At 46.7% G+C, this 18,077-nt stretch overlaps 1 protein-coding gene across 1 annotated transcript in view; it reads left to right on the forward strand.

The window, feature by feature from the left end:
* Positions 1 to 6,441: 6,441 nt before the first annotated feature.
* The window catches only part of ARR3 (arrestin 3), a 30,141-nt gene continuing 18,505 nt past the window's right edge, over positions 6,442 to 18,077 (forward strand). The window contains exons 1-4 of the mRNA XM_081964016.1: positions 6,442 to 6,481; positions 8,667 to 8,707; positions 11,588 to 11,618; positions 13,214 to 13,274. Of these exons, the coding sequence (XP_081820142.1) occupies positions 8,691 to 8,707; positions 11,588 to 11,618; positions 13,214 to 13,274 (109 nt within the window). The 5' untranslated portion in view covers positions 6,442 to 6,481; positions 8,667 to 8,690. The remainder of the gene's footprint in view (positions 6,482 to 8,666; positions 8,708 to 11,587; positions 11,619 to 13,213; positions 13,275 to 18,077) is intronic.

Below are 18,077 nucleotides of genomic sequence, written 5' to 3' on the forward strand. Positions count from 1 at the left end.
TAAAAGAATCATATACTTAATGTTACATCAGAGATGGTATTCAGCAGGTTCTGACCAGTTCTGGAGAACCAGTACCAGAAAATTTGAGTAGTTCGGAGAACCAGTAAACCTCTGGCCACCTCTGACTGGCCCCGCCCCATCTATTCTCTGCCTCCCGACTCCCAGCTGATCAGGAGGAAATGGGGATTTTACAGTATCCTTCCCCTGGAGTGGGATGGGAATGGGGATTTTACAGTATCCTTCCCCTGGAGTGGGATGGGAATGGGGATTTTACAGTATCCTTCCCCTGCCACACCCACCAAGCCATGCCCACAGAACCGGTAGTAAAAAAAATTGAATCCCACCACTGTGTTACATGTAATAAAAGCAGTTAGGATTACATGTGCACAAAATTGGAAAAACGTAAATATACCTACCGATGAAATGGTAATAAAGAAAATATTAGAATGTGCCGAACTGATCAGGTTAACGATGGGACTTAAAGATAAAGGGGAGAGTATTACTCAACATGGGACTTATGGCTGGATAACAGGTGCAGAGATTAGAAACTTAATAACCAGTGAAGATTAACAAACTAGAAATAAATACAGTTGTATAGATGTATATAATAATATATACTGTAAGCAATATTACTATCGGACTGTATGCGACCATGGATTAAAATGTATAAAGTGTGAAATGTATAGAGTGTTATTGTACAACTGTGAAAAGAAGCGATATTACTATGATGTACAATATCATGTATTTAAAAGAGACTATGCTGTATGACTACGAGAATAACGGTTATAATCAGGGTGTATAATACTAGGTATATTTAAAAAGGACTTGATACTGCCAGTACACTGTTGTTGGAAATGTGATGTAGAATAAAGGAAAATGCATAATCAAAACATTTTAGTCAGGGTTCCGAGTAACACCCCCAACGAAAGTAGACTCTGAGGCTTGAGTTTCCTCAAAGTTCCATTTTATTAGCAATGTCATATTGGCACCTCTGGGAAAACCTGAATCTGAACATTTCCAGGTTTTCCCCGTCCAAACAAAAGTCCAAGCCCCTGCCCAGAACCCACATGCCCGTCACATAGCACCAAACAGGCACCATCCCAACTGGACATGCCTCCCGTTCACCTCGTCGCTGCTGCTCAGGTGGCCTTGACCTGAGAAAGAATGTTATTATGACTATATATCTCTCATACTCCATATAATCCCCCCTCCCATTTTCCCTCAGCAGAAAACGTGGCAGGTCTGAAGGCCCAAATGTAAAAGATGGCTTCCAGGTCTGACACATGGCTTTTCAGATCTTTGTCACCACCAAACTTTGCGGTGGGTTGAGGTTGTGTAAACATGTCAGATGTGAAATGAAGGTTCAATCTGAAGCTTTCTTTCTTTCTTTCTTTCTTTCTTTCTTTCTTTCTTTCTTTCTTTCTTTCTTTCTTTCTCTCTCTCTCTCTCTCTCTCTCTCTCTCTCTCTCTCTCTCTTTCTTTCCTTTCTGTCAGAAGCGCCTTCAAACGATCGACATATAACATTCAACACTGAGCAAGTAAAATGGGCATAAATGAGATAATAAGAATATAGTACAACTAGTCTTCGACCTATGACCACAATGGAGCCCAAAATTTGTGTTGTTAAGTGAGACATTTGTTAAGTGAGCTTTGTCTCATTTGACAACCTTTCTTGTCACAGTTGTTAAGTGAATCACTGCAGTTTTTAAGTTAGTAACACGGTTGTTAAATGAACCTGGCTTCCCCACTGATTTTGCTTGTTAGAAGGTTGCAAAGGGGGATCACATGACCCTGGGACACTGCAACCGTTCTAAACATCAGTCAGTTGCCAAGCAGCGGAATTTTGACCACATGAGCACGGGGATGCTGCAACTGTTGTATGTTATGAAAAACAGTCATAAATCACTTTTTTTCAGCACTGTTGTAACTTTGAATCACTCAACAAACTGTTGTATGTCGAGGGCTACCTGTATGTAAAATACATAGGATGAAAACTAAATGACGATTGCCCAGGATTGGGCCATATTGATGGCATCTTCTCTCACCAACATGAGTGTTGTGGCCAGCCAGCGGCCAGCGGAGCTGGTGGCCAACTCAGACAATGAGAAGGTTGGGGAGGAACATGGGCCAGTCCTGGAGTCTGGGGAAGACTCCGATGAGTGCTGTGGGTCAAAGGCAGAGATGGGGCCAAGGCTGCCCAACAGTTATCAGCTGCCTTCAGTGGGGCAGAAGAACTGCTGGAGCCTGTTCCCATTGTGTGCATGTGCAGAGCTGCCAGGATAAGGCAACAGCCAAGGAACAAGAGCCAACTCAGGAGTAAAGGGACAGGTGGAAGGTGAAAGACCCCTCCCATGGGGAATAAAGAGGAGCGAAAGGGGAGGGGAGTTTGCAGGAGACAATTAGTTCAATTCATCAGGGTGAAGATCTGTTCCTGACTTCTTGCCAAGGAATTTCTGTTACAGCCTGGCGTTTGGAAGATATCGGCCTGGCAACTCTCCAAGCCTGATAAAGGTCTGTAGTGAAATCTCATGAAAAACTGGACATTGCTGGAGAGGAATTCCCTTTAACCTAAATAAAAGAGGTTTTATCGGGATAATATTCATGATCTTAGGAAGCCTAGGTCAGAACAATGAAGTCTTCCTCCATACATGTTGGAGCCCATCGTACCAGAGGTGGGATTCAGCAGGTTCTGACCAATTCCGGAGAACCGGCAGCTGAAATTTTGAGTAGTTCAGAGAACTGGCAAATACCACCTCTGACTGGCCCCACCCCATCTATTCTCTGCCACCCGAGTCCCAGCTGATCAGGAGGGAATGGGGATTTTACAGAATCCTTCCCCTGCCACGCCCACCAAGCCATGCCACGCCCACCAAGCCATGCCATGCCCACCAGGCCATGCCACGCCCACCAGGCCATGTTATGCCATGCCCACCAAGCCACGCCCCACAGAACAGGTAGTAAAAATTTTTGAATCCCACCACTGGAGTTACGCTACAGCAAAAGGAAGTTGCCGAAGCCCAGAATTGGATGGGCTGCTGGGGATCAAAAAGCAGAAGAGAAAGGCGGAAGCTGGAGGCTTCCCCAGAGATGCTGCAAGGGGGTATCAGAAGCTAAGGTGTTTCTGCTGCAGAACATGGGGACAGCCAGAGAGAATGAGAGTTATCACTCACAGCTCTTGCTCGGGGTACAAGTGGCAGCTGTGGCCGGACACGTTTTGCACTGCTTCCTATTATGCAATAATATTCCTGGACCAAAAAGCTCTGCTCACAGTCATTTGTCCTTCAGCCACCTATCAAACGGACCACGGCCTTTACAGGCCTTGAAAGGCATCCAGAAGCTGCTGCAGGCTCAAATGCAGATGCACAGGCAGTTATGTGCACTCACTGATGGGAGCTGCCTTGGTTGTCAATGTGCTCCCAGTTCAATCCAAGGTGAGGATAGTTGCCTATGAAGTCATTTACGGCAAGGGCTGGGCAATCTGAGGGACCACCTCTCTTTCATTGGATGTACTCTACATCAGCCGGCAGGGGAAGCATGCTAGGGGTCCATCTGATGGGAGCCTTTTCTGTCCTGGCCCCTCTAATGGAGTGTGTGGATGATCTTGGGGGACGGGGGAAGAGATGCTGCCTAAGAAACCATCAGAGAAGAGAGGCAGGAGCCCTCGATGACTTCATGGTCAGAGAAAGACACTTAGGAAGGACCTGTCTTAACTGATTCAGCTGTTAAAAGTGGCCACGGGAGATTGGTACCTTCAGACTTGCACGATTCTGTTCACTCTACAATAGCCATAGCAACAGGACTTAAGACTTATATACCGCTTCACAGTGCTTTTACAGCCTCCTCTGAGCGGTTTGCAGAGTCAGCCTCTTGCCCCCCAACAATCTGGGTCCTCATTTTACCCACCTCAGAAGGGTGGAAGGCTGAGTCAACCTTGAGTCTGGTGAGATTGGAACTGCCAAATTGCAGGCAGCTGGCAGGCAGAAGAAATAGCCTGCAGTACTGCACTCTAACCACAAAGCAGAATTAGTTCACCTGGTTGTTCCTGTCTGGTCTAATGACGGAGACTCTGGAACATCATCCAAGGAGATTGAATTAGCCCCAACCCAATGAGCTCCCAACCCACGGGCTGCGGACTGCTACCAGCCTGCAACCTGCTGAGACCTGGGCTGCTGAAGTGGCAGGCGAGCATGGAAAGCTTCATTTATGCATGCGTAGGATTTAGGTTGCACACGCGACACCATTCCCCTGCCACCACCAAATGTGCAAAAGCCACTGCGGTCAGTCCACGGAACCCCAAAAGTTGGAGATCCCTGGTTTAGAAGACCCGGTGGAGCCATTGGGGATTGGGGTAGGTGGCAGAGGTTGAGCTGAGATGCTTTTTACGTTGACTGCCAATTTATTGTGATGTTAACAGTATTTTTATTTTGTGTTTTTAGCTGCTTTTCACTGCCTTGAATCATACTATTAAAGAAATTTGATGGGATGACACTCATGATTGACAGATAGTAATGGAAAGAAAATGATTCAAAAGGAACTGTCCTAAAAGAAACAAGGTATATAAAGAAAAATGTAGATGTAGAGAAGTGGTGGTAGAGGCAGCCTTTCCGAGTTGCATGGGATAATAGGAAATTGCAGATATATAAATGGGAAGAGTCAGAGGCCCAGGCAATTTTTGTCCTCACCCTCTGTCAATTCCATTTGGAAGTTGGAAGAAACTACAAGGGAGCTTTCTACTCTGGAGTAACTAGGAAAGATTGCTTGAAGACAGGAAGGTGACTGGCACCCGCAGGACATGATCCACAGAGCCTTGAATCTCTGTCCTCCAGAGGAGGAGAAACGGAGAAGAGTCAGACCTGCTTGGGGGACCTCTGGAGAGGAGATTTTGGTCTACCCTTGAGAGAAAGTAGGTCAGATCCAGTTGGCTGAATGATTACACTTAAAAGGTCCTCTTTAATTGCTCCAGTATCACACACAGAGCCATCAACTGTTTTGGCCCCTGGGATCTTCTACGTTTTTAACAACTACATTTGGGTGAGGGGAGTTGAGTTCTGCAGATGATACAAAAGTGCTTTAGGTGAAAGAGCAGCGATTCCAAAAACATCTAGACAAGGGAGTGGATTTATTCCCCCCTCACCCGTTTTCTTGGCAAGATTTCAGAAGCGGCTGGTCACAGCCTCCTACTTAGGGCTGGCAAAGGGAGATTGGCCCAAAGTCACCCAGGTGGCTTTGTGGCTAAGGTGGCACTAGAATGTGCTGTCCCTCTCGGATTATTCTGGACTGGACTGCCACCTGTCAGAAATCGGGTAGGGTCTCCTGCTTGGGCAGAGGGTTGGACTAAATGGCCCGCAAGATCCCTTCCAACTCTGTTAATGTGTTATCTGCTATCTATTCTAAGCTGGTGCCTTAACCACCGCACTTAAGTGGCTGGAGAATGCAAGACCCAGACACAAAGGTGCTCTAACAGGCAGCTCAGCCTGGGAGTGCCCCAGTGGAGGGGGGTTCCCTCATCAGTCACCATGTATCCACAGTCCCCACTTTTAGAGAAAGGGAAGCATACTGAGAACACATGAAAAAAGGCCGGACCGTGGGGGTGTGAACCGGACACGAGTGAAAAAAGCAAGCTCAGCCTTGGGCTGCATGAAGGGAAGGAAGGAGTCAGGATGCAGGCGAGCCCCTTCCTCTCTCTGTGACCAGGTTTGAAGAGAATCCCTGGGGCCTGTTCAGAGGAGAGTCACCAAGACAATAGGAACCTGTTAATAAATGATAGGTTACAATTCTAAGGCAACACTTATAAGTTACAAAGGATAAGTTATGTAAGTTATACATCCTAAGGCACGGGGGGGGGGCTCAGAATTGGCCCCCAAGCCCCAGGAAGGTTTTCCTCCCGCCAAGAGCCCCTTCCAAGGGAACAGTGGGGCTTCCTTTGGGAGAGGCTGGGCGTCACCTGGTCCCTCCTGCACTGGGCAAAGGGAGACGGGTGAGGGCTCGAAGGCTCCAAGGTCCTTTGGAAGGAGAACCAAGGGATGGATGAGCTCAAGTTTTAATACTCCAGTTGTACTTTTGTGCCTGGGTCCCCTACAGAAAAGGCAGAGGGAGAAGGGGAAAAAAGAAACTGACAAAAAATATATATGAAAACGTGCATTTCAGCCAGCAGAGACCCGCCCTGTGCCCACCTCCAGCGGGGCAGAATTGGGCTGCCCGTGAGCTCGGCCAACCTGGCGCGGGGGCTTTGAGGCGAGGCCGTTAGAGAGCTTGGCGGGGGCTGCCTTGCGCCCCGGAGCCCCCTGGGCCTCCCCCGGGCCTTGCCTCTCCCGCCCTTGCCCGTGGAAGAGGCCAGCCGCCGCCCTGGCTCAAGCCTCCTGAGGCCGCGCCGGCTAAGAGGATTCTGGGCTGGAAGGGCCGCCTGGGCGGGGCGGCCCCGCGGGCTATAAGAGCCGGGCCCGCAGGACCTGCCCCAGAGCAGCCCAGCGGCGAGTCGCAGGTAAGACGGCGGCGGCTTCTCCGCTCCCGAGGCGCCCAGTCAGCCGTCGGCGGAGTTCGGCTCTGGGACGCGGAGGCTGTTCGGAGCACGGGCGGCTCCTTCGGGGAGGGCTCGCCCGACGGACGGGGCTCTTCGGGGGCTGAGGTGGCTGGGGGAGGTCGGGCGGAGGGAGGGGGAGCAGCCAACCCTGCCCCGCTTTCCCCAAAAAGCCTCGTCCTCAGCGGCTTGCAAGACCGTCCCTGCCGTCGGGCAAAGACCCAGCGCGGGCAGGGCCGGTGGGGCGAAGCTCAGGAGTTGGGAGCGCCGCTTTATTCGGAGAAGCGTCGCCTTTGTCAGCTCCCTGCCCCAGGCGCCGGGTCGTAGATTAGGCAGCCGATAGCTTAGTTTTGTGAAATTGCAATTTTTAAAACGGCTTTTCCTCCTGAAAGGAAGTTTCCACCCATTTAGGAAATGTATGTAGTATATAAATGTTTCAAATATTAACAACCCCTATTACTAAAAACATTAAGAACATTTTTCTTAATAACTGTACGCCTGCATGGAAGAAATAAAAAAAAATTGGACCTAAAGTAGTCCAATAGATTTTTGGTGTCAAAATGTAAATCCTTACAAGGTTCAATTTTTTAACTTTAATACTTCTTATTGGAAGTTCCAGGGTAGGTTTTAACATTTCAACTCCCCCCCCCCAAAAAAACCCTCTTTAGAATTAATTTAAAAATTATAGACCTCCAGAAGCAGGGAAGCTTTTAAATTAAAAAACCAGTTTAAAAAGACATTGATAAACTGCCTCCACTTGTCTCCTCTCAGCTGGGATGGGCTGCAAAAATCAGGACAACCATTAGATGGCAGAAGAGGGTTTCTGTACTGTTGCCCTTTAGACATCTGGAATTTTGTTAGCCAGAAGCAGCAGTCTGTTCTTTGAAGCAAATGCATCTATTGCCCATGATTAATTGAATCAAAAATCCTTCCTTCCTCCTTGCTTTCCTTCTGGTGTGGTCAGAGGGGATCAGCCCGATTCCCTGGTTGGCCCATAAGGAGTGGAGCCCTCTGGGCTTGTTCATTAAATCTGCTGGCAGAAAGCACCAGGAAAGCAACTGAGAAACAAAACAGTGCATTTTGGATCACTTAGTATTCTGTGGAAATGCTCCCACTAATTTTTTTTTTAAATAAAAGTTGTAGTGTAAGATATGCTCCTTATTTCCTCCACTTAGGAGGAAAACCATTATTTCAGACTTCCACCTGTTTCTCCACTAGTAAACAGATCCAAGCTAGCAGGGCTCCCATGCCTGTTCTTCTCACTCCGTGCGTTGATTCCAGTTGTACAGAAAGACCCCTCCCAGCTAATCCTGCTTGGTTTGAGTTAGAGATCTTAAACTTAAGCCACTGGGTAAATCCAAGCTAGACTTGCTGAAAACCAGCTAATTAAAACTGAATGATGTGTATAGCTTAGCACTAAGAAATAAGATTAGGTAACTAAAAATATTTTAGAGAGAAGGTTATAGTGAGCGGTGAGCTGAGAACATTTTTTGGCAGCTGGCCATTTGGGTTTAACAGCCTCTCCTGAAGGAATGGCAACTGTGGCATAAGATGGTTTCCCCACCTCCAGGACTTCTGGAGGGGCAAACTGGTGCCCGTATAAACCACGACAGAGAACTCCTAATGGCACAGTTTTTCTCAACATCCCCATTTTAAATAGTTGGGTCTCTGATCCTAAACTCCCAACTGTTGAGACCAGCTGGGTCTCACAACTGGAACAGTTTTGAATCCATAACCTCTGATACACTTTTAATGGGGGGGGGGGGGAGGATACAGTTTGACAATCTAGTTATACCAACATTGTATTGTTAACTGTGTGGGTATCACTGTGCAAACCAAAGGAGTTGGCTAGCCTCTTCTAGAGCTGCAAGCCCTTGCCACCTCTGTGAAAAACCTGCCATTCAGATGCCCCGTTGCCCAAAGATTCTTCTAGAAATGAGGAGGCAGCTTATGGCCCTGTGAGTGTGTTGGCTCAAAAACAGCCCCAGCCTTTTCTAGCCAGAGCAGGAACTCCAGGGAGTCCCTGTGGGAGAAGCTGCCCCAAGAGACCTGCGTTGGATGTGTCGGGCCTTTGTGGGGGGTGGAAGGGATGGGTGCCAACCACTGCACTGCTGGCCTGCCTACCGCTTGGTTTTCTCGTCTCTTGCAGGAGTTCTGCTTCCGGTCCCCAAAGATGGCTGACGGACCAAAGTAGGTCTGGCTCGTCTCCCCTGTGGTCTGTGAGAAGGATGTGCCTCGTTTCACTGCCTCACCGAAAGGAATGCACCCCTAGGAGCCTTCCTGGAGGGGCGGTGGGGCTTCTCTTCAGCCTGACTCTCCTACGCTAGGCCTCTTTTCCTTGTGCATGAGGCAGCTGGAGCCTCCAGTTTGGTTGCTAAGCTGATACCCTCCACATTTCCCTGCTCACATTCCATAGTGCAGGAAGACAACATCCCCTTTCTCTCCATCAGCTCTGATTCATTTCATAATTTAGCCAGGTTTCAATTACAGCGCAATTTTCAGTGATATTGTTCAACTCTTAACAATTTTAGCAACAATTAGAATGGTGGAGTCCTCGGTAGAGTCTGAGGTTGGTTGAGTGCAGGGTTTGCTCTTTGTTTTATAAGCAGCAGCTTGCCCAGCAGGCATTGAGGGTGAGCGGTTTTCTCCTTGGTAGTTGCTTGATTAGGGTATTGTTTTCTGTGTGTTTGTCTGCTATTGATCCCTGCTTATCTGGATGTCAGTTGCTGGAGAGTATTTTTGTTTCCCTTTTTAGCTTTTTGTCAATGGTATGGTTTGTCTTGATATGTCTATTCATAACTGATTTGTCTGAATGCCAAAAATCCCTTAGCGTTTTTTGCCGTTTGGCTTGGTCTAAAATGCTCAAGAGTTTCCCAGTTGAAATTGTGGTTGAGTCTATCCCTGTGTTGTGACACTAAGGAGTTTTTACGGTGTCCTCTGACTGCTGGTTGGTGTCCATGGGGGCACACCGCAAGTCTTCTGCCCGTCTGCCCTACATAGTGGCTGTTATAGGTGCACTTTATGCTGGCATTCAGGCAAGTCAGCCATCAACTAGCTGAGTCATGAAAAATCTGCCATCAAAGCTTAGAAAGCACCGAGGACTCCGTGGGTTCAGATGCTGCATTCTCTTCTATTTGAACAATTAGACTGGATTGCTACGTCACAGGAAAAGTGGTTTATATGTTTTATAAGTAATAGATACTATCAGTTGGGAACATTGGGGAGCAGAAAATTAAGGTTGGAGATGTAAGCTCCCAGGAAGAATTGCGTTATTTCCATGATGATCAGCAACCCCAGAGGTGTGACTGCTTCAGCCCTTCTCCCCTCTCCCCACATTGATAGATCCACCCTGAGAATCAAAGGATTCCTCCTGAGCTGCATCTTCCAGGTGGAGCCCAGGGCCTTTGCAAGGAGTCACGGGTGATCTCTCAGCCTTTCTTCTGCTAGAGACCCTTTTTTATTGAATGGGGTTTATTCTATTTTTTATTTGAAAATTGAAGGCTCTGAATCTGAGGGAAGTAGCTAAAGTGATACTGCTCCTACAACTCAGACTTAAAGCTGTGATCTTTGAGACTCTGGAAAAATCCAGGAGGAGCAAAGGGGCTGCCTTTTGGATGGAGGACTCTGCTATTGCACCTTTGAGAGCCTGTAGTCTCTACACTATTCCTACTATTTATGATCTTTGTAGCTCTTCAGAAAGGCCTCAGGGGCTCACTTTTAATACATGCATTTTATATTTTTAACTACCGTGTTTCCCCGAAAATAAGACAGGGTCTTATTTTATTTTGACCCACGAAATATGGCCTTGGTCTTATTATAGGGGGTGGGTGGGGTGGGGGGGTCTTATTTGCACCAGCCGAGCGAGTGGCCGGCACTGCTGTGATGTGTCCTGTTACCGCCCTGAGTCGGGTTGGGCTTTCTTTGCGAGGGGGACAATCTGGGGAGTGGGAGAGTTAGGAAGCCGGGGCTGGCGTGGGGCCGTTTCTCCAGTCAAGCATCTGATTCATCCCCAGGGGTGAGCGTTTTGCCTCCTCTCTGCCCCGGCTTGGAAGCTGCAGAGGAAGCCTGCCATGCCCGGCGAGGGGGGGAGAAGAGACGACAAGAGAAGGCAGGTCTCGCTCCACACCTCTCACTTCTCCTCCACCCCACCTGCCACCCCTCTCGCTAAAGAGACGGTGGGGAAGGGAAGCAGCCTGGATTATTTTAGCATTGGGGCGGGGTGGGAGGAGTTGGGCTGCGAGACACGCGTCCTACCCAAGACTTGCAGCTCCGTCGTGTTTCTCGCTGTTTTGTCCAGGGAAGCACCCTGTAAAAAAAAATCTCACGAGTTCAACTTTTATACACATACCGACATACACACCCTTCCTGGGAATGCCGTTTCCCACTCCCAAGATTCCGTTTCCAAGGAAAGAAGAGCGCTGGGGCCACACTGGACATTCCCCCCTGCCCTGACTCCTGTCAGCCTCAACTTTGCTCCTGAAACCCTGCGGGCCACTTCTCTGCTTGAGCTCAGCCGAAGGGGGGGGTTGAGGGCAAGGGCGAGATGAAGCTGATTGCTTCTCCTTTGCCTCCTCTCCCAAAAGCAGTCTCGGGCGCTGCTACAGTACCCTTCGAAAGGCTGGTGCGAGGCCCGTGGGGTGCATCACTTGGCCTCCTGCTGCTTTTGTGGCCGTAATCGATGGCAAAGGCAGCTGCACTTGCCGGAGGCCATGGCCTGAGCAGCACCCGCAAATCAGCTGTTTTTTGAATGGAAGCCGGATCGGCTCAACTGATCCGATTAAGGAGCCGAGAAGCACTGAGGTGACTAGGGAAGGGAAGGGCTTCCTCCTGTACTTGCCATGGCACCCTTTCACTAGGGCTTATTTTCGGGGGAGGGCATATATTTACACCCACCTCAAAAACCAGGCAAAAACCAGGCCTGGGCTAATTAGCAGGACATGTCGTATTTTTGGGGAAACACGGTATTTTGTGCGTAAGATTAACCAACTTGAATATTATGGTATGTAATATATTGCCTACCCTCTAAAATTTCTCACCCCCCCTTTTGTCCCCCTCTCTCTCTTTTGGCAGAGTGTATAAGAAGACTTGTTCCAATGAGAAGGTAAGATCGGGGTTTGCTGTAAACACATCAAGGGGGGGGGGAGGCTACCTTGGCCCAAATGATGCCTGAGGGTTTCTGGCTAACGAGCGTTCAGTCAGGGTCCTCGTAAGAGAAGGGAGAGTGGACGGGGTCATTCAGGGGAACTGGAGGGCCAACCTCGCATTGGCACTGCTGGACAGAGAAGGGCATTTGAGGGAGATTGAAGTGGACCCCAGACCTGAGGCTGAGTTTTAAGTGCCCAGCAACGGATGTGACAGTTCAGTTGGGTTGATTCTGACACATCCAGCTGGTGGCAGGAATTGGCCCTGAGATGGCAATTTTTTTATACGCAATGCGGGTTGTCCTCAAGCTGCAACATTTCATTTAGTGACTGTTCAAAGTTACAACGGCTTAAAAAAGTGACTTATGACCGGTTTTCACGCTGATAACGGTTGCAACATCCCTATGGTCACATGATCAGAATTTGGATGCTTGGCAACTGGCTCATATTTATGACGGTTGCTGTGTCCCGGGGTCACGTGATCCCCTTCTGCGACCTTCTGAGAAGCAAAGTCAATGGAAGAAGCCAGATTCACTTAACAACCGTGTTATTAACAAATGCAATGATTCACTTAACAACTGTGACAAGAAAAATTGTAAAATGGGGCAAACCCACTTAACAAATGTTTCATGTACCAACCTAAAACTTGGGCTCGCTTGTGACTCGAGGACTGCTGTGATACAAAAGAAGGTTGTGCCCCATTTTCTGGATTAGAGCAGCCAGCCAAGAAAAGCCCAGACTGATCTTTGCCCAATCCATTAATCTTCTCATCTGGAGATCTTTTTTCAAATGGGATTCAGGTTAGAGGGGCTTCCCGAGCACCTTAAATTGCACCAGGTCCAGAAATATAGTGTCACAGGGGGCTTTTGCGTTGGACCCCGGCTGTTCTTCCCTCCCCCCCCAACTTGAACTGTCCGGGCCCCGAAAAGTTGGCAGAATTTCATTTTGCAATGTGTGCCAGTGTGTTCTCAGAAAAGAGTGGCAATAATCTTATTGTCTTATCACATACTGTACTGTGTATTTGATTTCTTTTTAGAAAAAAAAAACAAATCAGTAAAAGGCATCATTTGTGTCTTACACTATACAATACAATAGTAGAGTTGGAAGGGACCTTGGAGGTCTTCTAGTCCAACCCCCTGCCTAGGCAGGAAACCCTATACCGTTTCAGACAAATAGCTATCCAACATCTTCTTAAAGACTTCCAGTGTTGGGGCATTCACAACTTCTGGAGGCAAGCTGTTCCACTGATTAATTGTTCTCACTGTCAGGAAATTCCTCCTCAGTTCTAAATTGCTTCTCTCTGTATTTATACACTGTATTTATTCTGTACTTGGCAGCCCATTCTCTACTCTTTCAAATATCATTTTGAATTTGTTTTCTACATCATTTGCATTACCTGCAAATTAGAATCACTTGACAGTCCAGACTGATGTGGTTCCATCAAGGAGGGCTTTTTGAGTTCTGAGTAGTATTGTGTGGAAGTGCCAACTTTTGCCATGGTGCCATTGGCCAAGATTATTGAGTGAAAGGTGTCTCCTGTCTCCTGTCTCTCCAGTTATCCATCTACCTGGGAAAGAGAGACTTTGTGGATCACGTGGAATCCGTGGAACCTGTCGGTATGTAATTTGCTTTAAATCCCATTGGTGCTGATTGCATTGTACAGATTCTGCACTCTGAAAGATGGTGACGTATAGGGCCAAGAAGGTTCTGTAAGGAGATAATCTGAATTTGTAAAGTTACTTAATGCCGTTGTGTTAGTCCAGGGCAACCAAAAGTTGGAGGTACCTGCTGATCCCTCTTCTGATTAACACTTTTTATTAAAGGGCATATGCTTTCATCAGCTCCCTTCATCAGATGCATGGGGTGAGTAGGCCTGATTTAGGGTTTAAATTGGCATGAGATGGGGGTGGGAAGAGAAAGGTTTCTCAGGCTTGGAAGTGGTGTGGACTTCAACTCCCATGCTGGCTAGGGAATTCTGGGACTTGAAGTCCACAGAACTTAAAGTTGCCAAGGTTGAGAAACATTGAAGTAAGAGATAAATTATTGGATTGGTTTGAGATAGAACCTATACTAACAGATGAGTGGGCTGAATTTGGGGTAAGTTGTTCACAAATAGACTAAACCCTGATATTACTATTTTGGATCAAAAAAATGCACAGTGAACTGTAGATTTTAGGTCTGACTTTGGTTCAGTTTCCAAGGTTAAATTACAGTAAATGTTGAATATTTCTTCTGTTGATAGAGATTTTGTTTTGACCATTGTTGTGCTCCTCTCTATTTAGCTGTTTCAGGTCAGACCAACAACTCTGGCCAGTTGGAAACTGGAGGGTTTAGCTCAACCCTTTCCGTTTCCATCTGTAAACTCTGCGACACTTTGTGAAAAAGTCACCTTGTTCTGATTCTGGTTCATCTTTTACAAAACTCTGTAAGACAACACAAGGCCCACCTCAAGTGAACCCGAGTCCCTGCCAGCCACTTACACTTTCCCTTTGGAACACTATCCAGGTAGAGTTGCTGCAAGTTTGATGGGTCAAACTGAGCTAAGACCAGGATTGGTTGAACTTTAAAGAGGCCAAAATATAACCTTGCCTATTTGCTTTCTTATCAAAATTGCCCTAGAATAATGGCCATGATGTCTAGATTAGTGAAAAGAAGAACTAGGACAGATATGATAGCAGTGTCTCAATATTTAAGGGGCTACCCCAAAACAAGAAGCAATGGATGGAAACTAATCAAGGAGAGAAGCAACCTAGAACTAAGGAGAAAATTCCTGACAGGGAGAACGATTAATCGGTGGAATGATTTGCCTTCAAAAGTAGGTGGATGCTCCATCACTGGAGGCTTTCAAGAAGAGATTGGACAGCCATTTGTCTGAAATGGTATCGGGCCATGATGGCGAACCTATGGCACGCGTGCCACAGGTAGCACACGGAGCCATAAATGCTGGCACATGAGCCATCAGCTCCAGTGGATTGTTTCCGAATTTCCGGTAGGCCTGATGGGGCGATTTTTCGCCCTCCCCAGGCTCCAGAGGCTTCCCTGAAGCCTGGGGAGGGTGAAAACATCCCCCCTCAGCGTGGAAGTGAGCAGGGGGGGGGAGCGTGGGGGGCGTGTTGTGTGTATATGCACATGTGGGGGTGCCCTTTGCATTATGGGTATCAGCAAGCGCACACCCTATCAAGCTCGCTCACTCACATTTTTGGCTCCCAACAAAAAAAAAAGGTTAGTTGTCCCTGGTACAGGGTCTCCTGCTTGAGCAAGGGGTTGGACTAGAAGACCTCTGAGGTCCCTCCCAACTCTCATTCTATGTCTAATCCATCAATCCTGGCTCGTTAATAAAAATATTAAATAATACTAGCTGTAAGACAAATCCCTGCAGACACCATTTGCCTCTGCTGTCAAACTGAATGTAGAGCCATTAATGTTGAGTCACTCAACATTAGAAAGCCGTTTGTGGATCCATCTTGTGATTGTTCTAAACAAACACTAAAAGAATTAAAAGAGAATAATCATGTCAAACCTTGTCAAAAGCTTTGCTGAAATAGGAATAGATAATATTTACAGCATTCACCTTTTCCACTAGAATAGCCATCTTGTCAAAGAAGGAGATGAAATGGGTTCCATGCGACACACACACACACACACACTATCAGAGTATGACGATTCTTAGTCGTCTACAAAAGGGTGGCTTTATTATCTCCTTTAGAACTTCTTTCCGGGAACATTATATTTCCTGGGATTTTCTCCATTTGGTGTAATAAATGAGCCCATTTCTTCCTTTGCCTTCCTCTTGCTCTTGATGCATTTGGGGAAACCATTCTTAGAACATAGGATCATAGGAGGAACCTCAGGGGTCCTCTAGTCCAAGCCCCTGCTCAAGGCATTAACTTTATTACCATCCCACTCAAATGGTTGCCTAGTCTATTCTTAAAAACCTCCAGCTATGGAGCACCTGCAATTCCAGGAGGCAAGCGGTTCCATTGATTTATTGTTTACACCGTCAGAAAATTCCTCCTTAGTTCTAGGTTGGATTTCTCTTTGATAGGTTTCCACATGCTACTTCTTGTCCTACCCTCTGGTGCCTTGGAGGATAAGCCAACCCCCTCTTCTCTGTGCCCCTCAAGATCTGGAGGATAGCTATCCTGTCACCAGAGGTGGGTTGATCCCGGTTTGGCCCGGATTGGGTGAACTGGTAGTAGCGGCTGCGGGAGGCTCTGCCCATCCGCCCATTGCACGCCCACCACTCTGCCCACCTGTTGCGCGCCCGCGTGAGCACAAACAAGAGCGCACCTGATTGGCGACCCACCACTCCCTGTCACCTTCTCTTTATTAAGTTAGACATACCTAGCTCTCTCAACCATTCATCATATGATTTAAGCTCCAATGCCTTATTATCTTTGTTGCTCTTCTCTGCACATTTCCTAGGGTCTCACCTTTTTAAAAAAAAAACCATGGTGAGCTTTCTTTTCTTTTTCTTTCTTTCTTCTTGTTGGACTCTGCCTCTCTTACTAGCCTTAGCTCATTTTCTACCTTTGTCCTATATTCTGAGCTGCTTGGTGGTTATATCTGTTTCATCCAGTTAAAATAAGCATTCTTCCTTATTCTTAGTCCCTTTATGAGCTGGCTCTTCAAATACAGTTTCCTAATTTTCTTCGTCACTCATATGTTTGAAACAATCCTTAAACAGTTTTTCGAGTATTCTGTTTGCTACCTTGTTTTCCTGAAAATAAGACCTCCCCGGATAATAAGCCCAATCAGCTTTTGAGCACATGTACTAAAATAAGCCCTTCCTGAAAATATTGCAACATAGCAGCAGCCATGAGGTGACCACGTTCGCCGCCTCCTGCACCTCAAAAATAATAAGATCTCCGTGAAAATAAGGCCAAGCGCTTATTTCGGGGGTCAAAAGAAAATAAAACCCTGTCTTATTTTCAGGGAAACACAGTATAGTGTTAACAGTTGGAATTCATTGTTGGAATGTATTTCTATGAACTAGAGTAGTATTCAGCCAGTAGATGGAAGTATTTATAACTTTGGATCTATGATATATACTATATACTCTATGCTCTTTTGTTCCGAGTAGAGTTTCCTGTTTCCTGTTACAGTTACATAGTTGAGCAGTAAAGCACATGGTGAATGTACTCTTTGTTTGCTCTGTGTAGTGCTTTATATAAACAATTTTTTAACAGTAACACATTTGCCTTTTAGTCCCAAAGATGTTTTTTCAGGAGTCAACTGGATTTATTTTTCTTTGAAAATGTTTCGTTTCTCATCCAAGAAGCTTCTTCAACTCTGACAGGATAGTGGGGAATGGAAAGATTTATATTCCTTCCAGACAGCTGGACATTTGCGTCCTTTTAGAGGGTCTTTGAAGCACTTGGAGGTTTGTCTCTGTCCTCAGGGTCACGTGGGTAGTGCTCTTGATTCCTGTAGTCTGCAGTTTTTTTCCTCTGGAAATCCATTGGGATTAGGTGTAGAATGGATACCTCCTTCCATTCCCCACTATCCTGTCAGAGCTGAAGAAGCTTCTTAGATGAGAAGTGAAACGTCTTCAAAAGGAAAAGCAAGGAAGTCCGATTGCCTCCTGAAAAAAGCACCTTTGGGACGCAGGGAAGTTCAGTGTCCAGATGGTGGCTCAACAAGGATCAACTCAGATGTTACGTAAGGGGCCGTGTGAGTAACCTTGAGAGAGGAGAGGAAGAGCCACCGCCTAGAAGACAGTCGGGTAAATGAAAGCGGAATCCAAAGCAAGAAGGGAATCTGGGTGAGCCTTCCGGGACTGAGGACCCCTTGTTCTCTGGAACGTAAAGGGCAGGGAGGGGAGAGGAGCAGCCAGACTTTCAAGAGCCTGTTTCTGTAACCTTATCCTAAAGCAGTACAGGTTGTCCTCGACTTACGACCACAATGGAGCCCAGCATGTATGTTGCTAGGCGAGACATTTGTTAGTTTTGCCCCATTTTACGACTTTGCTTGCCACATTTTTTAAAGTGAATCACTGCAGCTGTTAAATTAGTAACATGGTTGTTAAGTGACTCTGGCTTCCCCGTTGACGTTGCTTGTCAGGAGGTTAACAAAGGGGATCATGTGACCCCCGCGACACTGCGACCGTCATAAATGTGAGTCAGTGGCCAAGCATCCGAATGTAAATCACATGCTGCAATGATCGTTAAGTGTGAAAAACTCACTTTTTTTCAGTGAAGTGGTAACTTCAAACGGTCACTAAACGTAAGTTGAGGATTACCTGTACTTATATCAAATAATGCATTTAATAATAGTGCTAAAAGGTTAAATATTTGACAATCTATTTGACAAAAATATTAAAAATCTCTAAAAAGTAATTATCCACAGAAACATGAAAAAGGTGGCATATTGTTTTAGATGGAAAAAAGTATCTTGGTTAGGAAGAATTGCAACCTTGG

The sequence above is a fragment of the Natrix helvetica genome (genome assembly GCF_964273705.1).
Source record: "Natrix helvetica genome assembly, chromosome: 11".
Classification (NCBI taxonomy): Eukaryota; Metazoa; Chordata; class Lepidosauria; order Squamata; family Natricidae; genus Natrix; species Natrix helvetica.